The sequence below is a fragment of the Bos mutus genome, chromosome 10 (assembly GCF_027580195.1).
Source record: "Bos mutus isolate GX-2022 chromosome 10, NWIPB_WYAK_1.1, whole genome shotgun sequence".
Taxonomy (NCBI): Eukaryota; Metazoa; Chordata; class Mammalia; order Artiodactyla; family Bovidae; genus Bos; species Bos mutus.
In genome coordinates this window covers 33,658,531-33,686,039 of record NC_091626.1, presented here as the reverse complement: position 1 = coordinate 33,686,039, position 27,509 = coordinate 33,658,531, and the positions used below count along the sequence as shown (strand labels likewise).

Sequence of the window (27,509 nt, the reverse complement as noted above, 5' to 3'; positions counted from 1 at the left end):
ATTAGAGAAAGCATTATTCACAAAAGACAAGTTAAGACTGAATTAAATTACAGTGATTAATTTGCTTGTAGGTTTAAAGCCAAATTCAAAAAAATCTATAAAACTAAATATGTGGAAGTGGTAGAATGAAATCTCAGTCATTGGGGTGAAGGTTTTCTCTAATTAGCTGCAATGCATCATTAAATTCTATAGCACCAGCAGCTGAAAAAATATATACAGCTGTTTTAAAACTAACAAGAGAAACATTAGAACAAAGATTTTGTTTCACACATTATTTTGTTCCAGAAGATAATACTGAAGTGGGTAGTAGCCATTCCCTTCTCTAGGTGATCTTCCTGACCCAGGGATCAAACCTGGGTCTCCTGCATTGCAGACAGATTTTTTTTTAAGATCTGAGCCACCAGAGGAGCCCAGTATCAAACAGCATAACTCTTAAAAACCAGGTGCAGTATACTAAGGCTATCTTCAAGTAAATCCATATTTCTAAGATTATTTCTACAACTATAAGATTTATGGATTACTGTCATCAAACTTTAATTTTCTTTCTTCTATCCTATTATAACAGGCTCAACCAATGTCATTCCTATTATCAAAAGTAAAGATGAATTATATAACAGATAGATACATGGATGGATGAATGGATGGATGGATGGATTAGATAAATAAGATGAAAAGAGAGATGAGAGTAACAGAAAAGATAGAAAGCTTTATTATGAAAGCCAAATAAGCTTATTGGTTGCCATTTTGAAAATAATTTATAAACGGACAGGGGAGGATGCACAGATCAATCATCTGGCTACAAAATAACACACGTGGGACAAAAGAGAGTGACTTCAACCAAGTAACAGCAATGGAGGTGGTGAGAAACAGAGATGGAGCCAACAGGATTTTGGTGGAAGTTTCAACATAGGAGGTTTGTCCTAAACAACTGAGGGGTGGAGTTTCCATTAACTGCACCAGGGAAGAATGTCACTGGAGTCGGTTTACGGGAGATGATTAGGAGTTCAGTTCTGAACAACTTCATTGGCTATAAGTAGGCAGTCAAATTTGGAAAACTCAGCAGTGGCCACAGGACTGGAAAAGGCCAGTTTGCATTCCAATCCCAAAGAAAGGCAATGCCAAAGAATGCTCAAACTACCGCACAATTGCACTCATCTCACATGCTATTAAAGAATGCTCAAAATTCTCCAAGCCAGGCTTCAGCAATATGTGAACCGTGAACTTCCAGATGTTCAAGCTGGTTTTTGAAAAGGCAGAGGAACCAGAGATCAGATTGCCAACATCCACTGGATCATGGAAAAAGCAAGAGAATTCCAGAAAAACATCTATTTCTGCTTTATTGACTATGCCAAAGCCTTTGACTGTGTAGATCACAATAAACTATAGAAAATTCTGAAAGAGATGGGAATACAGGACCACCTGACCTGCCTCTTGAGAAACCTGTATGCAGGTAAGGAAGCAACAGTTAGAACTGGACATGGAACAACAGACTGGTTCCAAATAGGAAAAGGAGTACATCAAGGCTGTATATTGTCACCCTGCTTATTTAACTTATATGCAGAGTACATCATGAGAAATGCTGGGCTGGAGGAAGCAGAAACTGGAATCAAGATTGCCGGGAGAAATATCAATAACCTCAGATATGCAGACGACACTACCCTTATGGCAGAAAATGAAGAGGAACTAAAGAGCCTCTTGATAAAAGTGAAAGACGAGAATGAAAAAATTGGCTTAAAGCTCAACATTCAGAAAACTAAGAGCATGGCATCCGGTCCCATCACCTCATGGCAAATAGAGGGAGAAACAATGGAAACAGTGGCTGACTTTATTTTTCTGGGCTCCAAAATCACTGCGGATGGTGACTGCAGCCATGAAATTAAAAGACACTTACTCCTTGGAAGGAAAGTTATAACCAACCTAGACAGCATATTAAAAAGCAGAGACATTACTTTGCCAACAAATGTCCATCTAGTCAAGGCTATGGTTTTTCCAGTAGTCATGTATGGATGTGAGAGTTGGACTATAAAGAAAGCTGAGTGCCTAAAAATTGATGCTTTTGAACTGTGGTGTTGGAGAAGACTCCTGACAGTCCCTTGGACTGCAAGGAGATCCAACCAGTCCATCCTAAAGGAGATCAGTCCTGGGTGTTCATTGGAGGGACTAATGTTGAAGCTGAAACTCCAATACTTTGGCCACCTGATGCGGAGAGCTGACTCATTTGAAAAGACCCTGATGCTGGGAAAGATGGAAGGCGACAGAAGAAGGGGACAACAGAGGATTAGATGGTTGGATGGCATCACCGACACAATGGACATTGGTTTGAGTGGACTCCGGGAGTTGATGATAGACAGGGAGGCCTGGAGTGCTGCAGTTCATGGCGTCGCAAAGAGTAGGACACGACTCAGCAACTGAACTGAACTGAATTCACTGTAATATTTTTATTTATTTCTTTAAAAATATTTTCATGTGAATAAAAATTCTATTTCAATTTTAATATTAACTTCATCTTTTTTCCCTAACATCCATTTTCCATCAATATTCTACCAATCAGAAGTACATTCCTGTGACCACAAATAGTGAATAGCAAACAACCAAAAAAATGTCTATACTAAAACTACATTGTGGATGCACTTCCATATGCACCCAATGCCAGTGTATTATACCCTAACTGTATCATGAAGCAGACAGGTGAGTCTTGTGAGAATCTGTTGACTCCATTATTGCACTAACCTAGCATCTGGGAATTCAGAGAAAGAGAAAGGAACTCAAAGATCAGATCTGCATCAGATCTGTGGCATAGGCTCTGGGTTTATGTAAAGAGCTATCATTCCAACATTTTACTGATGTTTTCTGTCAGCTACCATAAGACCCCCCTGAATTTTCTGGAAAGAAAAGCTTCTGACCAAGATACTGATTGACAAGGTAGATGGTTGCCTCTGAGCTCAGTTTCACTGAGTGTGGGAGCTTGCTCAAATTCATGTCCATTGAGTCAGTGATGCTATCCAACCATCTCATCCTCTGTCATCCCCTTCTCTTCCTGCCTTCAATCTTTCCCAGCACCAGGGTCTTTTCTAATGAGTCAAACCAAAGTATTGGAGCTTCAGTTCCAGCATCAGTCTTTCCAATGAATATTTGGGACTGATCTCCTTTAGGATGGACTGGTTGGGTCTCCTTGCAGTCCAAGGGACTTGCAAGAGTCTTCTCCAACACCACAGTTCAAAAGCATCAATTCTTCAGCACTCAGCTTTCTTTATGGTCCAACTGTCACATCCATACATGACTACTGGAAAAACTATAGCTTTGACTATGGATTTTTGTTGGCCAAGTTATGTGCTGATTACCATATGTCAAAAATCAGTACCTAAAAATAAAGCCTTCATCAATGCTTATAAAATGAAATAGTTCAAGATCAGTTTTCTCTAAAATTGTTATATGCAAGCCTTACATGTCATTCTCTAAGTTTGATGTGAATCAGCTGAGTATAGGAAGTGAGGACTTTTTAATTTTACTTTATTTATCATGAAAGGACATTGATTTCTTCTTTCACCCTGGTATATGTTAGATGGTAAAAATTTAGAGATTCCATAAAAAGACAAGAAAGAAATTAGTAATGTCAGGTGGATTACAGAGGTGGTATTCATTTCATGTTTTGTAAGGAAATGGGGAAAACAGAGAATTTTAAGTTGCATTATAAAACAGAAATGAGAGAAGATGAATTTAAGTAGAGGGTAAAATAGAAGACATATAACCTTTTAGTTATAAGCAAGGATGTTTCTAAATTTTAAATGAGGAAAGTGTCAAAAGAGAAATCTGGAATAAAATCTAGCAGGAGAAATGGCAACACTGTTAGCATTTTTGAGGAATTTGGAAAATTATTCTGAGTGGTAATGAGAGCATTTTAGGCAAATGAAGTAATTAGTTGTTTTCAGGAACCACAAACCCTAAATTAAGTGTGATGGCTACTAGTACTAATTGATGATTAATGGTTGACTGCTTTCTACCTTCTAAGTGCTAAGTAATATGACTGACTGATATTTGCTTGTGAAATACAGAATAACAATAATATACAAGTACTATGTGAGTGACCAAGTTTCATGCATCTGAAGATCCTATTGAAACATAAAATAAGTAACAAAAACGGTTATAATAATCCATACCTTTTCTGTGTCGATGCCTTTTGACATGGACCATGTTGAGACAATATAATCCATGACTCGTTCACTAAGGCCTTTGGGGACCTGATAGAGTTTCAGAAAGTCCCGTACATTATTCAGCATCTCATGGTATCGGTTGGTGTTGGCATACATTTGCTGGAAAATTGTGGTAACATTTCCAAAAATAGTTGCATAAAGAAGAGCTGAAAGAGAAGAAATGATGAAAATAAAACAAATATCCCAAGTGAAAATAAATTATATGAATACTGGCCAGATCAATAAATTATCTGACAGAGATACCTTAATAAACTTTTCAGGATTATGCATGATAACCCCCTGAGAAGAGTGCCTAGAATTTGGTGTTCACTCAGTAAATCTTATCTTTAGTATGATAAACATGATTTTATGAGTGACCACCAGCTAGTCAATTTGGTAAAACATGATGGTGATCCATAGAGTTCATGAAGAATTAGATGATCCGAGTTTATGATTTGCCTCTTAGCCTTATCACTAAAATTATCCTCCAGCCCTGACTTCCTGAATGAAGCTTAATCAATTCAAAATTTTGAGGAATTGATGATTCAGTTTAGAAATATATGCTCATTCTCATTGCATGCTTTTTCCAGCTTTTGGAATATTTCCTTCCTTATCAATATTTTTGACAGAATATCAAAAATATAGGATGAGAAGATAAATCAAGGTGTTTCATTTCTAGAAGATTCTAGGAAGAAACAGGATTGGAATTAACAGCTATCTGACAGAATGTGGTCCACTGGATAAGGGAATGGCAAACCACTTCATGAACAGTATGAAAAGGCAAAATGATAGGATACTGAAAGAGAAACTCCCCAGGTCAGTAGGTGCCCAATATGCTACTGGAGATCAGTGGAGAAATAACTCCAGAAAGAATGAAGGGATGGAGCCAAAGCAAAAACTGTGGTGTTGGAGAAGACTCTTGAGAGTCCCTTGGACTGCAAGGAGATCCAACCAGTCCATTCTGAAGGAGATCAGCCCTGGGATTTCTTTGGAAGGAATGATGCTAAAGCTGAAACTCCAGTACTTTGGCCACCTCAAGCGAAGAGCTGACTCATTGGAAAAGACTCTGATGCTGGGAGGGATTGGGGGCAAGAGGAGAAGGGGACGACAAAGGATGAGATGGCTGGATGGCATCACTGACTTGATGGATGTGAGTCTCAGCGAACTCCGGGAGTTGGTGATGGACAGGGAGGCCTGGCGTGCTGCGATTCATGGGGTCGCAAAGAGTTGGACACAACTGAGCGACTGATCTGATCTGATCTGATCTGATAATTTCTATTTATTAAATTTATGTCAGTAATCCAGTACTGTAAAGATTTTTTTACTTCATTATTTTAAGAATAAAGTAACTTGTAACCTGCAAACCTCTGTTATCTATCTACAGTAGCTAAAGAAAAGTATAAGGTGTTTTAATGCCCCTGATTGCTACTTCCTCCATCAACCAATAATTTACCAACTCCTCTTTCTCCAGATCTATCAGGTTACTAATGTTAACCTGATCTTGAAAAAACTTCTAAAAGCAGTTGAGTTCAGAGCCAAATAAATACATCTTCAATCACATACCACTCCTAACCTACCCTGTCCCTTTAGTTTTATCCCTTAACAGTAAGCTCTTTTAAAAAGAAGGCAGTATTTTATTCCCTTTAATATTCAGTGAACACTATAGTTAATAACCATACTCATTGCAAAAGCATTTAACAAATAAATAGAATATCAGACAATGATCACTTCCACTCTTGTTCCTCTAAGCATTTGAAAAAATAATTCCTCTGAACAAAATGTATGAACTGTTTCATTTCACAGTTTCATCAATCAAATTCCACTTGATGGAAAGAGTATAACATCAAACCAGTGAAGCAGCTTAAGATCCTCAATCTATTTTCAGAAAATCACTTGTTTTCTTTAAGAACAGTGGCTCTTTGGGCATAACAAATTAAAATTTCAAAATAGGAAGTTGTGATTTTACAAGCAGTTACTCGGGTTCTTTTTTAAATCACTTTTTAGGGTTTTTATTTTGTTTTTATGGGGGGGCATTGCTATTATTTTGGGATGTTGGTGTCAGCACAGACCAACAAACAAAAAGTAGAGGTAATCACAAACTTAAAACTCTATTCCTCATTTTCGGTATTAAGAAAGACAAGCACAGAAATAATGTGAACAAATTGATGGTAGAAGAATCATATAACAAACATGGAATTTTGAATTTCCAAGAAAGTGACATGAAGAGAATTTGTTTTTTACATAATGAGCTTTTTACAGGTTAATTAAATAATGCTACAGTCAAGCTTTTGAATAGCCTCCAGCTATTTTAAAATGTCAGTGAATATTACAGAACCATTATTTTGACATGTTCAACTTGTTTGGCTCCCTAACATGCTTGTAATATGCTATATTTGCCAAAGTGTCTTACTACTGCCTTTTAGTTAAACAAATTACCACACATTTCATCTTTTGGGGTACATTAAATATGCACACATTCTAGTCATATGAATAGCTTAAGCACTGAAATATGAATAAAACTGTCAATGTGTTTACAGTTTTCATCATTAATAAATGAAGGATATAATCAACATCCCATTAAGCTGGGTATATTACAAAGATACCTTCTGCCTCCAGCTTTCATGTGAGTGTGGTGTCCTATACTGAGTAAGACTAATCAAGGTCATAATTTAAGGTAAGACATTCAACTATATATATATAATTATGTGCATGCATATATGTATATATATGTAATTTATATGTATAAATATGTATGTATATTTGTACATACATACATATTTGTAATACATATTATATATATAATTATGTGCATGCATATATGTATATACAATATATGTAATTTATATGTATAAATATGTATGTATATTTGTACATACATACATATTTGTAATACATATAATATATACATAATTATATATACATATATAATACATACATAATTATGTAAAAAGTTTTTTACTTTGAAATGTTATAAAAATCAGCAGAAAGCTCACATATACCCACATGTAGCTCTCTCAATTATGACATCCTACAGAACTATAAGAATCTGCCTGCCAATGCAGGAGATGTAAGAGATGGAAGTTCAATCCCTGGGTCGAGAAGACCATCTGGAGGAGGAAATAGCAACCCAAGCCAATATTCTTGCCTGGAGAATCCCATGGACAGAATTGGAGGGCTACAGTCCATGGGGTCACAAAGACTCGGACATGACTTAGTGACTGAACAACAAAAACAAATAGACATTATATTTAACTAGTATTTTTCATGCAGTCATTTTGGGGGTATACAACTTTATAAAAGTTTTATCATCTGTACAAATCTATGTAATATATGTATATTTTTAAAAAGAGAAATCACTTCTTCTTTAAAAATATTTTCAACATTTAAGACTAGTGCATATTTCATAAAATATGGTGACAGCAAGTATGACATTCCATGGCAAGCAACAATACTGCTTCCCACCACAGTTTGTGTTCACAGGATAAAAGAGTACAACCTCAAGGGAAGTGACCGTGGAACATGACACCTGACAATGAAAGAAATCGGTCTCAATAGAAACTAGCTCTATGCTGCTAACTCCCAAAGTAATAACCTCTCTCTTGAATTAACAGATACACAGATACTCTTGAATGTCTAATGCCATTCAAATCTAACATTTTCAAAAGAGAACTTTTATTTAACACTACCTTCTCTTCAACAACCAAGTGCATTTTTCATCTCATTAAATTGCAAAGCCACACCTATTTGTTCAGACTATAGCTACAGAGTCTTTCTTCAATTCACTTGATTCATCTAATCTACTCCATTATCAATTCCTATTGGCTCTACCTTCAAAATAGAGCCTTAATTCAATTTCTTCTCACCACCTCTACCAGCATCCTTGTCTCCTTTAAGAGTACATGCTTTCCCACTGACTAGCTATGTGTATTTGGACCAGTTACTAGAGCTCTCGATGATTCTATTTCCTCTCTTACAACTTTACAGTTACTCTAGACTTTACAAAGGAGTTGTGCTAAATAAGATAACTCATATAAAATGGTTTTAAAAGAGTCCAATACGGAGTAAGCATCCATGAAATGTTATGTATATATCAGCATCATCATCATGGAAATAGCTTCCAAACAATTGACTTTCACTCAGCAGAAAAAACATCCCCTTCCTTCAGCATCAGTCTCTACCCATATTATGTCTTTGTTCCTAAACTTACATATCACTACTTTAATTTATACGACATATTTATCTGTTGATATCTACCTCCCCAATTAGAAATGCAAAATCCATAAATACTAGCCTGGGCCTTGTCCTTTCTTTTTTGCTCACTGCTGTATTTCCAGAACAAAGATCAGTTCCTGGAACATTATAGGTATTTAAATATTTTCCTTCAGTAAAATGACACACCAAAAACCTAGGAAACATTTTTTCCAGAAACATTCTTTTCTTCAAATCAAAGTTTCACTACTGGTGACACAAAAACGCAAAAGTACATTATTAATGCATGTGAGAGAATAAAATGTTGAGAAACCAAGGTGATACATGTCCTGGCCATATTAAGATAGTAAATGAATTGGGAAGGCCTATTGTCATTCATCAAACATGAATGCTCTTGCTTGGCCCGGCAAGGTTTGTAGGGGACTATTATATAACTTGGTGACGGCAGCCATGAAATTAAAAGACACTTACTCCTTGGAAGGAAAGTTATGACCAACCTAGATAGCATATTCAAAAGCAGAGACATTACTTTGCCAACAAAGGTTCGTCTAGTCAAGGCTATGGTTTTTCCTGTGGTCATGGATGGATGTGAGAGTTGGACTGTGAAGAAGGCTGAGCACTGAAGAATTGATGCTTTTGAACTGTGGTGTTGGAGAAGACGCTTGAGAGTCCCTTGGACTGCAAGGAAATCCAACCAGTCCATTCTGAAGGAGATCAGCCCTGGGATTTCTTTGGAAGGAATGATGCTAAAGCTGAAACTCCAGTACTTTGGCCACCTCATGCGAAGAGTTGACTCATTGGAAGACTCTGATGCTGGGAGGGATTGGGGGCAGGAGGAGAAGGGGTCAACAGAGGATGAGATGGCTGGATGGCATCACTGACTCGATGGACGTGAGAATGGGTGAACTCCAGGGGCTGGTGATAGACAGGGAGGCCTGGCGTGCTGCGATTCATGGGGTCGCAAAGAGTCAGACACGACTGAGCGACTGACCTGATCTGATCTGATACTCTGAATGGGATGCCATAGAGGTAATTTTCCTACTTTACTTCCTGGTGGCTCAGACGGTAAAGCATCTGCCTACAATCCGGGAGACCCAGGTTTGTCCTGGGTTGGGAAGATCCCCTGGAGAAGGAAATGGCAACCCACTCCAGTACTCTTACCTGGAAAATCCCATGGATGGAGGAGCCTGGTGGGCTGCAGTCCATGGGGTCGTAAAGAGTCAGACATGACTGAGTGACTTCAATTTCACTTTTACTTCCTTTGAATGGGATGCCATAGAGGTAATTTTCCTACTTTACTACTAATAATTTGATTCACCAGTTAAAATATGTTAAGCCTCTTTTTATATGCTTTCCTGTAGCCTTTTGGAGAAGGCGATGGCACCCCACTCCAGTACTCTTGCCTGGAAAATCTCATGGATGGGTGAGCCTGGTAGGCTGCAGTCCATGGGGTCGCGAAGAGTCGGAAACGACTGAACGACTTCACTTCCACTTTTCACTTTCATGCATTGGAGAAGGAAATGGCAGCCCACTCCAGCGTTCTTGCCTGGAGAATCCCAGGGATGGGGGAGCCTGGTGGGCTGCCATCAATGGGGTCGCACAGAGTCGGACACAACTGAAGCGACTTAGCAGCAGTAGCAGCAGCCTTTTAAGTTTAAGAAAATTTAAGACAAGCCCAGTTTTACTGGCTTATCATATTTAAGTGCTTCCCTCACGGCTCAGCTGGTAAAGAATCCACCTGCAATATGGAAGACCTGGGTTCAATCCCTGGATTGGGAAGATCCCCTGCAGTAGGGAAAGGCTACCCACTCCAGTATTCTGGCCTGGAGAATTCCAAGAACTGTATAGTCCATGGGATCACAAAAAGTTGAACGCAACTGAGTGACTTTCACTTTCACATCATATTTAAAGACTTGGTAATTCTGACATATATGCTGGTAAATGTCTTAGCTAAAAGTCCTATAGTTCTCTTATTCACCACAAGGGGATTATTTTAAAGAAAATTATGTTAAAGATGGCTATAATTTTCTGACACTCCTTCCATATACAGCCAGGGTCTTTTTTCCTTTCCCTTGAATCTAGGCATACTCTATTAACTATTTTCCTAATGGACTATGGTAACTATAATCACATGCCAATATCTGGGCCCATGCCTTAAGAAACTAGAAGTTTCTAATTCCTCACTACTAAAATACCTGCTAAAATAATTAGAATATATTTTCTGTGTTGTGAAGGAGCCTGAATATTCCTCTGGAAAGGTCCACATGGAGAGAAATCAAGGCCCCTGGCCAAGAGTCTTGGCTGAGCTCCCAGCTAAACACTGGCCTTAGGCTGAACAATTTTAACTATGGATATAAGAAGACATTTCTGACTTAAGGCAGGGTGGATGGTTCAACCATCACTTCCCCTTCTATTTATACTGATATTTAATAATTATAGTTAAGATGGGAAGCAAAATGTCCTATCAATCTATGATTCCGTATGCAGCACACAGCTTGACAACATCAGCTTACTAGCCATGTATGTGGCTGAGCCAACTAATAAGTGAATTTTTCAGACCCAGTCAAGCAAACGCAGCGATAACATATGTGCCAGAAATAAGTCATGCCTTCCTAGCCCTGCACAAATTACAGATTTGTGAGTGAAATAAATGGCTGTTCTTGTTTTAAACCACTAATTTTGATTAGTTATGTAACTCTTAATGTTCTAATAAACAGTTTTATGAATAGTTGATTCTCAACTGATTAGTAGATCTGAGAGAGGAGAGGAGTGAGTTCCTTATGATACACATCAGAGTCTAATAGCATATTTAGGGAAAAAAAACTTTAATATATTTTATTGAATATATCTTAATACTCAAAAACATCTATTATTTTTATAATATAAACATTGAAGTCATGAATGAATGCTTTCAAAAAGAAACAAAGTTTAAATGATTGAATAATGTCATATAACTTAATCCCAGATTTCATTCATGCATTGTTTAATTCCATGGATATTTATTGCACATCTATTATATGCCCCCACTAAAATAGTCACTAAGGATAAAACACAATCTCTGTTCTCAAGTAGTACTCACTACTTCCAAGGGAAAAGTGTTCATCCTTAATTCTCCAAAACCACAGTCTTTGAAAGAAAACTAGTGATCATCATATCCTTTTCATAGTTTACAAAAATACACAAATGAGCTTATACCGATATCAAGTATATAAATTAAGTATAGTTTATTTCTCATGGTTAAACAACTGGCAGAGTCAAACAGAATCTATATCGAGCTAATTAATTGTAACTTTACCTAAACTCTTATAAGTTGCACAGAATAACAGATCAGATGATGATATCTAGTTCTCTGAATAAATTATGTTCTCAGTCACTTCATTTTGTTTGCTCCTTAGGTCACACTGCAGCCATTCACTGTCTTATAACAATTTATATTTTTTAGACTTTTTGTGCCCATTCATGTTGACATCAAACATTTATTTTTCCTAGTTATCTTTCTTTTATAAATCTTGGCAAGTAATCATTAGCCTTAGACTATGTAGTTTAAAATACTTATATAAGAATGCATTTTGGTAACCATTAAAGCCACATAAGTGGTTCAACCATCATTTCCATTTCTATTTCTATTTACTAAAGTCTACCTTTAATAAATGAAATTTAAGACATGGAAGGAAAATGTTCCACCAAAATATGATTGTATATGTATCACATAGCCTGTTAAAACACTTGAAATCACTCCAAGTGGCTGAACAAAGTGAAGCTGAAAATCAGGCCTCCAATTTCCAAGTTTTATTCTCCTTCCAGCTGTCTCATAATGGCTTCAGGTTTCCTTGGATGCTCTTTTGCAATGACCCATAAAAGAAAGCACCCTCCAGGCATCAGTTATGAACCAGATATTTCCTCTTTCCCAGTATTCACTTAATCCATGTCCCATTTACCTAGTACCCGAACCATGCCAACTATCTTGTTAGAAATTAATTTCATTAATTACTTGATGTTATATCCATTGGATCATCGAAAAATCAAGAGAGTTCCAGAAAAACAGGTACTTCTGCTTTACTGACTATGCCAAAGCCTTTGACTGTGTGGATCACAATAAACTGTGGAAAATTCTGAAAGAGATGGGAATACCAGACCACCTGACCTGCTTCTTGAGAAACCTGTATGCAGGTCAGGAAGCAACAGTTAGAACTGGACATAGAACAACAGACTGGTTCCAAATAGGAAAAGGAGTACATCAAGGCTGTATATTGTCACTCTGCTTATTTAACTTGTATGCAGAGTACATCATGAGAAACGCTGGTCTGGAAGAAGCACAAGCTGGAATCAAGATTGCCAGGAGAAATATCAATAACCTCAGATATGCAGATGACACTACCTTTATGGCAGAAAGTGAAGAGCAACTAAAAAGCCTCTTGATGAAAGTGAAAGAGGAGAGTGAAAAAGGAGATCCAACCAGTCCATTCTAAAGGAGATCAGCCCTGGGAATCACTATTAGAATTAATGCTCAACTAGTAAGATAAGTTGTCACAGAGAACAAAATATTTTTTATCAAGTTATAGCAAGATATTGGAAAGATTTCCATAGTTTCAGCCAGATACCATGATCATCATGAAAACTGACTATATCAAACTAGTTTCAATAATTACATGTGTGCATGCTAAGTCCCTTCAGTTGTGTCTGACTCTTTGCAATCCCATGGACTGTAGCCCTCCAGGATCCTCTGTCCATGGAATTCTCCAGGCAAGAATGTGGGAATGGGTTGCCTTGCTCTCCTCTGGGGATCTTCTCAACACAGGGATCAAACCAGTGTCTCTTACCTCTCCTGCACTGGCAAGCAGTTTCTTTATCACTAGAGCCACCTGAGAAGCCTGCAATAATTATATGGCAATGCTTACTATTTTTTATCGAAGTGTAATTCATTTACATAATACTCTCAGATATGCAAGCTTACCTGATATCTCAGTTGTTAAGGAATCTGCCTATAATGCAGGAGAACCCGATTCAATTCCTGGATCAGGATGATCCACTGGAAAATGGATAGGCTACCCACTCCAGTATTTTTGGACTTCCCTTGTGACTCAGCTGGTAAAGAATTCACCTGCAGTGCAGGAGACCTGAGTTCGATTCCTGGGTTGGGAAGATATTCTGGGGAAGGGAAAGGCTACCCACTCCAGTATTCTGGCCTGGAGAATTCCATGAACTGTATAGGGATCCAAAGACTTGGACATGGCTGAGTGACTTTCACTGCTCACTACAATGTGAGCTATTTATATACTTTGGATATTAACTCCTTTCCAGCCATATAATTTGTAAATATTTTCTCCCATTGAGTGTGTTGTTGTTTCATTTTGTCAATGATTTGTTTGGCTGTGCAAAAGCTTTTAAGGTTAATTAGGGTCCGTTGTTTAGCTTTGCTTTTGCTTCCTTTACATTAGGAGACAGATCCAAAAAAAAAATATGTCCAGAAGTGTTCTGCCTGTTTTCTTCTAGGAGTGTTGTGGTTTCTAGTCTTACATTTAGGTCTTTAGTCCATTTTGAATTTATTTTTGTATATAGCATGAAGAAATGTTCTTATCTCATTCTTTTAACCGTCATATTTTCCTGGCACCACCTCCTGAAGAGAGTCTTTTCTGCATTGTATATTCTTGTCTCCTTTGTCTAAGATTAATTGACCATATGTGTGTGGGTTAATTTCTAAGCTCTATTTATTCTGTTGATCTATGTGTCTGTTTTGTGACAGAATCATACTGTCTTGATTATTATATCTTTGTAACACTGTCTGAAAACAAAGAGCCTATATGACAGGGAGGCCGTAATATAGTTTGAAAACAGTCTGATACTTAGAGCTTTGTCCTTGTTTCTCAATATAGCTTTGGCAATTAAGAATCTGCTGTGGTTCCATATTAATTTTAGGACTATTCATTCTAGTTCTGTGAAATTTTTCATGGGTATTTTGATAGGGATTACATTAAATCTGTAGATTGCTTTGGGTAGAATGACCATTTTAACAATATTAATTCTTCCAATCCAAGAGAATGGGCTATCTTTAAATTTACTTTTATCATCTTCAGTTTCTTTCATAACTGTTTTGTTGTTTTCAGAGCTCAGTTCTTTTACCACCTTGGTTAATTTTATTCCTAGGTATTTTACTCTTTTCGATAGGATCTTAAATAGGATAATTTTCTCTTTCTTATAGGTCATTATTGGTATATAGAAAGATAACAGACTTCTGCATATTAATCTTATGTCCTGCAACTTGACTGAATTCATTTATTAGTTATATTTTTCAGGGTATTCATATATATTCTTATACCTTTTTATTTAAAAAAACTTTAAAACACAAAATAATCCAACTACAATGATGAGATCAGATAGTCTTGCAGTAGTTCAATGATTTGATGCAGAGATTTTCCTTTTCTCTTCAAATTATAAAATGAAAATATCAATTCACTATACCAAGTTGTACATCTAGTTTTATCAGCTACAGAAAAGAAAAAAGTAAAAGAAAAAGTATGGTGAATACAGAATGGATCCACTACGGTGAAAAAATAAATTTATTTATAACTCTCCTCTGTTTATTTTGTCCTAAATAGACATTTTAAATGTAATTTTCATTAATTATACCTGCAAGCCATTTCTCTAATCTTCAGCACCAGAATGTAAAAAGACACAATAGAGGGAGGTAACATTAGATCACTTATTCTTTCTATATAAAGTGGGTGTTACTATTATACTTACATTAATATGGAAGCATTAAATATAAAACTTGAAATAATATTAAAATACATCTTTACCAAAACATGAGTATTATTGATCCAAGACTCAGAGTGAAATGGTACTGCCAACAACCTAAATAAACTCTTGAGGCTACTAAGAATGGTATCTGTGGGACAGACAAAAGTTTCTCATATATTCTGAAAAATAGTGTCATAACCTATCTTCTTGTTGAGCCTCCAAACAGTTTACTCTTGCTTCCAAATCTTTGTCATTAAGTTCCTTTGTGGTAGATTTCAAAATCTGACCATACATTTTTCCTATCTTGGTATGTACATCATTTTGCAATAAGACTTTATTGCTTTTCCCACCAAAAGGTGGAATATGCTTCCTTTAATATGGGCTGGTTTATGACTTCCAATAGAATATGGCAGTGATGATATTATGCAATTTCCAGAGCCAGACATTAAGGGGACTTGCATATTGTAGAATGTTGTCTTGAGATCATGATTCCTGAAGAAACCTGGGATGTACCAGCAGACAGCAAGGATGGTGAGATTTAGTTATTCAGTGGTCTCAGCTGAAGTTTTAATGGGCACACTGTTTGGACCAATTATCCCATTTCTTGGAAGTTACACCATGACATTATAAAATAAGCACACAAAAAGGATAACTGAAGTGTTCTTTATAATATGCAGAAAGAGTAAAATGTTCAACAATAAAGGTTGGGTAATACAAATGATGGCAAAACAACACAATTGAAAACTAGGTGACCATTAAGATGATGAACGGGATCTCTTAGGAGAGATATGAAAAGATTAACAGCATATTTTTAATTATAAAAGGGACATTTATTAATTCATATGTATATTTGGCAAATATGATTTGTAATGATTTTGATGTTCTTTAAACTTCAGCATTATGCAATGTTTGCAATAAACAAAAGAAATTCCAAATTTTTTAAAAAAGAATAATTTATTTGTATTCCTTAGAAAGGTAGAAGCTATAAATCTCTTTAGAGAACATTTAGGTCAATCCCCAGGTGACACATACATAAAAGATCATCAGGAAACCTGAGATGAGCAACAGCACCATTGATCTTCTCCGGTCTGTTGTTGTCTCCAATCTCTGTGTGACCCCTTTATAAAATTAATTACCAAGAGTTTTTCATTTTCCCTTCAGAATGTCTCAGACCGATAGCCTCCTTTCAATTAAGAGCCTAGAATCTGTTATTTCAACTTATGGATAGGTTAGCACAACAGCTTCCTTGCTGTTCAGTCTCCAGTCTCTGTTGGAATACAGTTGGCACACGGCTATTTGGCAAATTTCCTAAAATGTTGTGATCTTATTTTCTCCGTAAAAAATACTTAGTGTATACAAACAGCCTTTAAGGTAAGGGCACTCTGAAAGAATCTATGGGATCTATTCAATGGAGGAAAGTTTCTACCTACCAGACTCAGCACTTTGTATTGATATTTCTTCCATAAGCTAATTTATCATTTCCCTATCTGCACTCATTTCCCTGCACACAACAACAGCAATCTCTCCAACTGCCTGTATGGTACATGAATAATCTTAACACCTAACAAAATTTCATGTAATGCATAGCAGACAATTCATAAAAGGACAGGCAATATAATCCTTAAATAAATTTATACTCTAAGCTCTTTAATGCAGAGCCAGTAATATCAATTTCCTTCATAATCCCTAAGAATAACTAGATGGTAATGACAATCCCATATGCAAGGCAGAGAAAGAGAAACACATGTAAAGAACAGACTTTTGGACTATATAGGAGAAGGCAAGAATGGGACAATATGAGAGAATAGCATTGAAACATGTATATTACCATATGTAAAATAGATGACCAGTGCAAGTTCAATGTATGAAGCAGAGCATCCAAAGTCAGTGCTCTGGGACAACCTAGAGGGGTGGGATGGGGAGAGAGGTGGGACGGGGGTTCAGAATGGGGGGGACACATGTGTACCTGTGGCTGATTCATGGTGATGTATTGCAAAAACCATCACAATATTGTAAAGTAATTATCCTCCAATTAAAATAAATTATTTTTTTAAGTGGGTTACTGACAAAAGTAGTCAACTAACATGAAAATATTAAAACAGTTAGCCTACACTCTGTACCTTATGGTGAAATGGTAAAACTAGTTTGTGTCTCCACGAAAGACATTAAGTTGCATCAGTCAGTTCAGTCACTCAGTAGTGTCTTACTCTTTGCAACCCCATGGACTGCAGCACCCCAGGCTTCCCTGTCCATCACCAACTCCTGGGGCTTACTCAAACTCATATCCACTGAGTTGGTGATGCCATCCAACCATCTCATCCTCTGTCGTCCACTGCTCCTCCTATCTTCAATCTTTCCAAGCATCAGGGTCTTTTCAAATGAGTCAGTTCTTTGCATCAGGTGGCCAAAGTATTGGAGTTTCAGCTTCAATATCACTCCTTTCAATGAATATTCAGGACTGATTTCCTTTAGGAATGACTGGTTGGATCTCCTTGCAGTTCAAGGAACTCTCAAGAGTCTTCTCCAACACCATAGTTCAAAAGCATCAATTCTTCAGCACTCAGCTTTCTTTATAGTCCAACTCTCACATCCAAACATGACTACTGGAAAAACCATAGCTTCGACTAGATGGACCTTTGTTGGCAAAGTAATGTCTCTGCTTTTTAATATGCTGTCTAGGTTGGTCATAACTTTTCTTCCAAGGAGCAAGCATCTTTTAATGTCATGGCTTCAGTCACATCTGCAGTGATTTTGGAGCCCAAAAATATAAAGTCTGTCACTGTTTCTATTGTTTCCCCATCTATTTGCCATGAACTGTTGAGACCCAATGCCATGATCTTAGTTTTCTGAATGTTGAGTTTTACAACTTTTTCACTCTCCTCTTTCACTTTTATCAAGAGGCTCTTTAGTTCTTCCTTGCTTTCTGCCATAAGAGTGGTATCATCTGTACATCTGAGGTTATGGATATTTCTCCTGGCAATCTTGATTCCAGCTTCTGCTTCATCCAGCCCAGCATTTCTCATGATGTACTCTGTATATAAGTTAAATAAGCAGGATGACAATATATAGCCTTGACGTACCTCTTTTCTGATTTGGAACCAGTCTGTTGTTCTATGTCCAGTTCTAACTGTTGCTTCTTGACCTACATACATATTTTTCAGAAGGCAGGTCAGGTGATCTGGTATTCCCATCTTTTGAAGAATTTTCCACAGCTTGTTGTGAACCACACGGTCAAAGGCTTTGGTGTAGTCAATAAAGCAGTAGTTAGATGTTTTCTGGAACTCTCTTGCTTTATCAATGATCCAGCAGATGTTGGCAATTTGATCTCTGGTTCTGCCTTTTCTAAATCCAGCTTGAACATCTGGAAGTTCATGGTTCACTTACTGTTAAAGCCTGGCTTGGAGAATTTTGAGCATTCCTTTGCTAGTGTGTGAGATGAGTGCAATTGTGCAGTAGTTTGAACAGTCCATCCAAATTTAAATTCATTTAAATTGTATGCACATTGCCAAAACTTTTAAAAAGGTGTTTTAGCTATTTTATAATTATATTTAGGTCTTTTTGGTATTAGCCAATAATTAGATTATGCATTAACATGTCAAGTACACATTTATTAAGTGCTTACTGTGTGTAAATGCAATATGAAGCGCTATGGAAGATAAAGAGATGCACAGTTTTATATATATAATTTTATTTTTTGACTAATACTTAAAGCAATTTAGTTGTAAAAGTCTATGCTCAAGAATCATGGCATCCAGTCCCATCACTTCATGGGAAATAGATGGGGAAACATTGGAAACAGTGTCAGACTTTATTTTGGGGGGCTCCAAAATCACTGAAGGTGGTGATTGCAGCCATGAAATTAAAAGATGCTTACTCCTTGGAAGGAAAGTTATGACCAACCTGGATAGCATATTCAAAAGCAGAGACATTACTTTGCCAACAAAGGTCCGTCTAGTCAAGGCTATGGTTCTTCCTGTGGTCATGTATGGATGTGAGAGTTGGACTGTGAAGAAGGCTGAGCGCCGAAGAATTGATGCTTTTGAACTGTGGTGTTGGAGAAGACTCTTGAGAGTCCCTTGGACTGCAAGGAGATCCAACCAGTCCATTCTGAAGGAGATCAGCCCTGGGATTTCTTTGGAGGGAATGATGCTAAAGCTGAAACTCCAGTACTTTGGTCACCTCAGGAGAAGAGTTGACTCATTGGGAAAGACTCTGATGCTGGGAGGGATTGGGGGCAGGAGGAGAAGGGGACGACAGAGGATGAGATGGCTGGATGGCATCACTGACTCGATGGACGTGAGCCTGGGTGAACTTCAGGAGTTGGTGATGGACAGGGAGGCCTGGTGTGCTGCGATTCAGGGGGTCGCAAAGAGTCAGACACAACTGAGCGACTGAACTGAACTGAACTGATGCTCAAGAATGATTATGAATTTTCTCTTATTTCTTAAAAATCTTCCAAACAATGTATCAGAAATCTGACAAAATATCACGACAATAAGAGGCCTGATCATTTAATAATACTACAGTTGGCAAAATGTTCTGAAGGGTCAATAAGGTCAAAACTAAACAGGCAAGTTACTTTCCTACTGCAACTATTCTACATTAAAATCTTAGGTCAGCCTCATCATTGCTGACTTAACATTGCCCTTAACAACTTTCATTATTCTCTTCCTTTTAAGTAATGTTTATTTCCTTCACATTTAGGACACACTGATTCTTATCTTCTCCCTTATCTTAACCGTCTATAGAATTAATCAATCAAACCAACACTTTCTTGAGAGTGAAAGACAGCAATCTTATTAGTTATGCTGGGACAACAAGGGTAAGGAAAGGTATCCCAGGTAAACCAGACACACCATGGGTGACTCCATGTTTATTCCAATTCCTTTCTCCAAGGCCCCTTCCCTTGTTACAAGAGACAAGGTCTGTGGGCTTGTAATGATCACTTGCGTCACAGCTCACTCTAAGAACTTCTGTTCATTCATGGGATCTCAACTAACATCTGAACTCATATGTCTTCCCTGATTACATGCCGTATCACCTCATGACATTAAGAGCCTACACAATCACCTTATTTGGATAACTGTATCTATCAAACTGCCTGATGCAATGCCTAAAAGGAATCATGCCATTTCCTCCTAGCCTAGAATACTACTCTTCCCCAAACTGCTCTTTACATTCATTGGAATGGGCATGAAGCATAAAACCAAGGCTCTAGAAGCTAAAACCATTATGCTGCTTTTTTTTGCTGAGACTGTATACAGACTAATATAACTGACCATGGGAGTTTAAAATGAACAGTGAATTTTTTTTTAATATGAGTGATATGAAAACAATATTTTCTAGGGAAGGAATGATGACTTGGTCAAGGTATAAGGAATTAGATTTGACATGCAGTCCATGTCAAAAATTTGCAAAATTTATTCTTTGGAACACTATAATTCCCTGTGATGGTGACAGATGTTTGTCTTTAAAAAAAAGTTTCTGGATCAAATAAGTTTTATATTAGTTCTCCCTCTTAAAATCCCAATTCACATTAATTTTTGATATTAGCATATCAAAAGCTTCAAGAAGCCTTGCAGTAAAGACACCATTCTTCATACTAGTTTGTTCTTAGAACCCTTTTTCTTCATTAAAAACCTTGTAACATTTTGCAGATCTCCATGCAAACCATTTCACAATCATTGCAGTAGACAGGAAGAGGCAGATGCAGGCATTGGAGCACAGGAGAAACTGTTGCCACAATCCCAGGATGCTAATGCATGCCAGCAACTGAGGAACCCATTTTAGCAAATCTAAAAACTGATGTGCTGCATCAACCCATGTCACAGCCTGATGGAGAGAAGGAACTAGTCATGAAAGGTAACACCAATCTGTAGGAAAAGCAAGAGTAGAAGTGCCACATGATGAAGTCAAACTTGAATTTGGTCAAAAAATAACCTAGGCAAGTGGCAGAGAGCAAGGTGAAGAACAGTATATGTGAGCTGACTGGGCTCCTTATTTTCCCTAGCCAAGGCTTTTTGAAGTTTTAGGCATAGACTTCCTGCAGTCCTCTGTCACTATGCTATGTGAGTCTCTAAAGTGGCATTCCTTAATTGACTCGAGTCAATATTTGGTGAATAATGGATAAAAGGCAAATTGAAAAAAGGCATATTTTTATCATTTTAGACAAGCTTACTAGAGTGGGAAAAAGATTACAACAGGCAAAAAAGCTACCAGCTTAGATACCATCTCTGTGAAGCGAAAATGATAAGGATCTACAAGATGATAAACCAAAAGACATGAAGAAGATTCAGCAATGCAGAGCAACTGAATGTAAGCCAGTGGACTCTAACACAGTTAGGTTCTTGCAGTCTTGGAGAACCTGAGAAAGGTTGGCCATAACTTGACACTAATCTGTCTGTTTTTTCCTTTATGTTGATCTGTATCTTCTAAGTTTTTTTTTTTTTTTGGTAAATCACTTCAGTTGTATATCTTTAGCATCTCCACATAAGTGTAAATTGATTATGCATAAGAAAATATATTTTCCATGAATCGCACATTTCCCAGGAGAATCTTGTACACTGATTGCAACAACAAATAAACTGATGTTAAGCAAGCACTGTAAGTATGTATTTTATATATGATAGGGTACTTCCCTGACTTATTTTAATGATATAATCCCATCCTATATTTAGACAGGATTGGATCTCTCAGTGAGTAATCACCAAGAGATTATAATGTGTAAAACAGTCATATCATCATCAAATTAAAAGAACAAATTCATGTAATAATATATGAAAACATGAAAAAATTCATCAGCTGGAAACTTAAAAAGCAGAATATATTGCTTCACTTATGATTCCTAGGAACTATCATTCCTAGAAACTTTGAGCATTTTATCTACAGAAACTTTGTAACCTCTGTCTTTTCATTAGGAGCTGGCTAAAGAGTAAGAGTTAAGTGCTTATAATGAATGCAGTCAACACAAACCTGTTAGGTCTATAAAAATGGCATTGATTTAAAACATATCAAAGGTTTTCATTCTTGATAATATAAAATTATCTTCCTCTTTCTAATTTTCAAGATGGTGTAGCCCATGAAACACTGTGTACCCATAAAACAGTGCATGATTATTACTAAACTTCTCTATCCCCCACATGACTAGGTTTCATTTTTTTCTAATAACACTAGGTATGAAATGTTCCCTTTTTTAATAAATCATACTGCCAAAGTCTGACATGTATGGAATAAAGCCATACCAAGTTCATCTTACTGGGCACATCACTGTGGCAGAAACGTCAGCTATAATAAACACGTGATAAAAAAGATCTTCAGGTGGTACCTAACCTGACAGTGGGTTACAACTGAACACTTATGAAAAGGTCGGAAAATGAGGCTGACGGCTGATTAACATTCTGAAGAAGAAAGATACTACCTAAGATTCCCTGGCTTTCATAGTTTACATGTGCTTTCACAATCCCATTTAATCCTTCTAACAAACATGGGCCTGGGCATTACTCCCCCCATCTACAGATAAGAAATCTGCCCCACCCAAACTACCACTGCTGTGGTTAAGCACTTATCACCTCTCAGCCCCCTGCCTGACAGCCTTGCCAAAGATCATGTTCCAGTTGTAAGAACAGGATAATATTAAGCTTTTCTAGGGGAGAAAAGCTTTTCAGAGGGCAGACACACTGAAACCATAATCACAGAAAACTAGCCAATATGATCACATGGACCACAGCCTTGTCTAACTCAATGAAACTAAGCCATGCTGTGTGGGGCCACCCAAGACGGGCGGGTCATGTTGGAGAGGTCTGACAGAATGTGGTCCACTGGAGAGGGGAATGGCAAACCACTTCAGTATTCTTTCCTTGAGAACCCCATGAACAGTATGAAAAGGCAAAATGATAGGATACTAAAAGGGGAACTCTCTGGGTCGGTAGGTGCCCAATATGCTACTGGAGATCAGTGGAGAAATAACTCCAGAAAGAATGAAGGGATGGAGCCAAAGCAAAAAGAATACCCAGTTGTGAATGAGACTGGTGATAGAAGCAAGGTCTGATGCTGTAAAGAGCAATATTGCATAGGAACCTAGAATGTCAGGTCCATGAATCAAGGCAAATTGGAAGTGGTCAAACAGGAGATGGCAAGAGTGAATGTCGACATTCTAGGAATAGTGAACTAAAATGGACTGGAATGGGTGAATTTGACTCTGATGACCACTATATCTACTACTGTGGGCAGGAATCCCTTAGAAGAAATGGAGTAGACATCATGGTCAACAAAAAAGTCCAGAATGCAGTACTTGGATGCAATCTCAAAAATGACAGAATGATCTCTGTTCATTTCCAAGGAAAACCATTCGATATCATGGAATTCAAGCCTATGCCCCAACCAGTAACACTGAAGGAGCTGAAATTGAACAGTTCTATGAAGACCTGCAAGACCTTTTAGAACTAACACCCAAAAAGATGTCCTTTTCATTATAGGAGACTGGAATGCAAAAGTAGGAAGTCAAGAAACACCTGGAGTAAAAGGCAAATTTGGCCTTGGAGTATGGAATGAAGCAAGGCAAAGGAAAACAGAGTTTTGCCAAGAGAACACACTGGTCAGAACAAACACCCTCTTCCAACAACACAAGAGAAGACTCTATACATGGACATCACCAGATGGTCAACATTGAAATCAGATTGATTATATTCTTTGCAGCCAAAGATGGAGAAGCTCTATACAGTCAGCAAAAACAAGACCAAGAGCTGACTATGGCTCAGATCATGAACTCCTTATTGCCAAATTCAGACTGAAATTGAAGAAAGTAGGGAAAACCACTAGACCATTCACGTATGACCTAAATCAAATCCCTTACGATTATACAGTGAAAGTGAAAAATAGATTTAAGGGACTAGATCTGATAGACAGAGTCCCTGATGAACTATGGATGGAGGTTCGCGACATTGTACAGGAGACAGGCATCAAGACCATTCCCATGGAAAAGAAACACAAAAAGGCAAAATGGCTGTCTGAGGAGGCCTTACAAATAGCTGTGAAAAGAAGAGAGGTGAAAAACAAAGGAGTTGAAAAGGAAAGATATAAGCATCTGAATGCAGAGTTCCAAAGAATAGCAAGGAGCAATAAGAAAGCCTTCTTCAGCAATCAGTGCAAAGAAATAGAGGAAAACAATATAATGGGAAAGACTAGAGACCTCTTTAAGAAAATTAGAGATACCAAGGGAACATTTCATGCAACGATGGACTCGATAAAGGACAGAAATGGTATGGACCTAATAGAAGCAGAAGATGTTAAGAAGAGGTGGCAAGAATACACAAAAGAACTGTACAAAAAAAGAGCTTCATGACCAAGATAATCACGATGGTGTGATCACTCACCTAGAGCCAGACATCCTGGAATGTGAAGTCAAGTGGGCCTTAGAAAACATCACTACAATCAAAGCTAGTGGAAGCGATGGAATCCCAGTTGAACTATTTCAAATCCTGGAAGATGATGCTGTGAAAGTGCTGCACTCAAATGCCAGCAAATTTGGAGAACTCAGCAGTGGCCGCAGGACTGGAAAAGATCAGTTTTCATTCCAATCCCAAAGAAAGGCAATGCCAAAGAATGCTCAAACTACCGCACAATTTCACTCATCTCACATGCTAGTAAAGTAATGCTCAAAATTCTCCAAGCAAGGCTTCAGCAATACGTGAACCATGAACTTTCAGATGTTCAAGCTGGCTTTAGAAAAGGTAGAGGAACCAGAGATCAAATTGCCAACATCCTCTGGATCATGGAAAAAGCAAGAGCGTTCCAGAAAAACATCTATTTCTGCTTTATCGACTATGCCAAAACCTTTGACTGTGTGGATCACAATAAACTGTGGGAAATTCTGAAAGAGATGGGAATACCACACCACCTGAATGCTTCTTGAGAAACCTATATGCAAGTCAGGAAGCAACAGTTAGAAGTGGACATGGAACAACAGACTGGTTCCAAATAGGAAAAGGAGTACGTCAAGGCTGTATATTGTCACCCTGCTTATTTAACTTCTATGCAGAGTACATCATAAAAAACGCTGGGCTGGAAGAAGCACAGCTGAAATCAAGATTGCCAGGAGAAATATCAATAACCTCATATATGCAGATGACACCACCCTTATGGCAGAAAGTCTTGATGAAAGTGAAAGAGGAGAGTGAAAAAGTTGGCTTAAAACTCAACATTCCGAAAACAAAGATCATGGCATCTGGTCCCATCACCTCATGGGAAATAGATGGGGAAACAGTGGAAACAGTGTCAGACTTTACTTTTTTGGGCTCCAAAATCACTGCAGATGGTGATTGCAGCCATGAAATTAAAAGACGCTTACTCCTTGGAAGGAAAGTTATGACCAACCTAGATAGCATATTAAAAAGCAGAGATATTACTTTGCCAACAATGATCCATCTAGTCAAGGCTATGGTTTTTCCAGTGGTCATGTATGGATGTGAGAGTTACACTGTGAAGAAAGCTAAGGGCCGAAGAATTGATGCTTTTGAACTGTGGTGTTGGAGAAGACTCTTGAGAGTCCTCTGGACGGCAAAAGATCCAACCAGTCCATTCTAAAGGAGATCAGTCCTCAGTGTTCTTTGGAAGGACTGATGCTGAAGCTGAAACTCCAATACTTTGGCCACCTCATGTGAAGAGTTGACTCATTGGAAAAGACCCTGATGCTTGGAGGGACTGGGGGCAGAAGGAGCAGGGGATGACAGAGGATGAGATGGCTGGATGGCATCACCGACTCAATGGACATGAGTTTGAGTGAACTCTGAGAGCTGCTGATGGACAGGGAAGCCTGGCATGCTCTGATTCATGGGGTCGCAAAGAGTCAGACACAACTGAGCGACTGAAGTGAACTGAACTGAGGGGAGAAAAGAATATGAAAATACAGTTGCTTAACAATAACCAAATTTCACTTGTAGTTCACAACTACAGGGTGGATGTGGATCACAGAGTTCTCTGTGTTGTTACCAGCCTAAAGGCCTATAACTTGGCTCTTTCTGAATGAAACAAATGCCTTTTGTAATTGTTTAAGTCATTAGGCAAATTTGTAGAATTATCTGATAATAAAAACTATACACAAATCAGAGATTCAAACACATATTTTATGCTATACAGCTTTGGGCCCTTGATAAAAATGAGTTGTCCAACTGGTTAAATCATAGACTGTATATTTGGGGAGGATGATTGTCTAATGTCCCATATTTTGAATTTCTTTAACAATTGTTTGGAGGCACTTAAAAAAGTGAACACTAATATTTTCTTTTTTGAGATTTGGAGTAGAAGAAAATACTACAATTTTTTACCTATTTATCATAAATCTAAAAATCCTACTCAATATTTTCTCCCAGTTAAAAGGATCAGGTGGCAGGGTATAGAAGTAGCTAGAGATGAGAACAGCCCTTAGACTTTGCAAAGCACAAGAGTGACTGTCACCAGTCTGCTTCCGACAGATGCAAAGTGATTTCTCTCTCTGTGGATGTCAACTGACAGCTTAGCTCCAAGGGTTGATACATTTTGAGCTTTCTATTTTTAATTTTAAACTCAGAATTCTAACATAAGAGGGTATTTTAAGGGGCTGCTGCTGCTGCTAAGTCGCTTCAGTCCTGTCCGACTCTGTGCAACCCCATAGACGGCAGCCCACCAGGCTTCCCTGTCCCTGGGATTCTCCAGGCAAGAACACTGGAGTGGGTTGCCATTTCCTTCTCCAATGCATGAAAGTGAAAGTGAAGTCGCTCAGTTGTGTCCGACTCTAGCGACCCCATGGACTGCCAGGCTTCTCCGTCCATGGGTCCTTCTCTATGGTTAAACTCCCACATTCCTACATGACTCCTGGAAAAGTAATTAAATTATAAACATAATTAAACTAAAAATATCCTTTCATAGAAGAAGGAGCAGAGTACAGACTAAAGCTTATCTCCTATACTTCATTTCTGAAGACATGAGGTTTTTTTTCTGGAGACTCTGCTTGTGTGTTTGTTACCACAGAAGACCTGAACTTCACAAAGTAGTTCACAATAAAAATTTATAAAAATGTTGTGTATAAATGTGCTTATTTCATTTTAAATGGCTGGTAAGATTAAGAGTATGGGACTTTTGAATCAGGTAAATATGGGTACAAGTTGCAAAATTACTACAGACTAGTTTCTAATCTTGTTAAATTTATTCAATTTTTCTAAACTGTTTCCTCAGATAAAAAATGACAACAATAATAATATGCCTTGCCTTTTCTATATCATTTGGGAAGTGAATTTAATGACATGATGTGTATAAAATGGTCTGTACAGAGGTTGCCACATGCAAACACTCAGCAGAAGTGAGCTATAGTTCTAAAATAAGAAATAGCAAAAACTTTTT

General features: G+C 37.7%; 1 protein-coding gene across 1 annotated transcript in view; it reads right to left on the bottom strand.

Moving 5' to 3' along the window:
* Positions 1-27,509, bottom strand: part of KCNH5 (potassium voltage-gated channel subfamily H member 5) — a 384,559-nt gene that overhangs the window by 145,984 nt on the left and 211,066 nt on the right. The window contains exon 8 of the mRNA XM_070378509.1: positions 4,158-4,357. Within this exon, the coding sequence (XP_070234610.1) occupies positions 4,158-4,357 (200 nt within the window). The remainder of the gene's footprint in view (positions 1-4,157; positions 4,358-27,509) is intronic.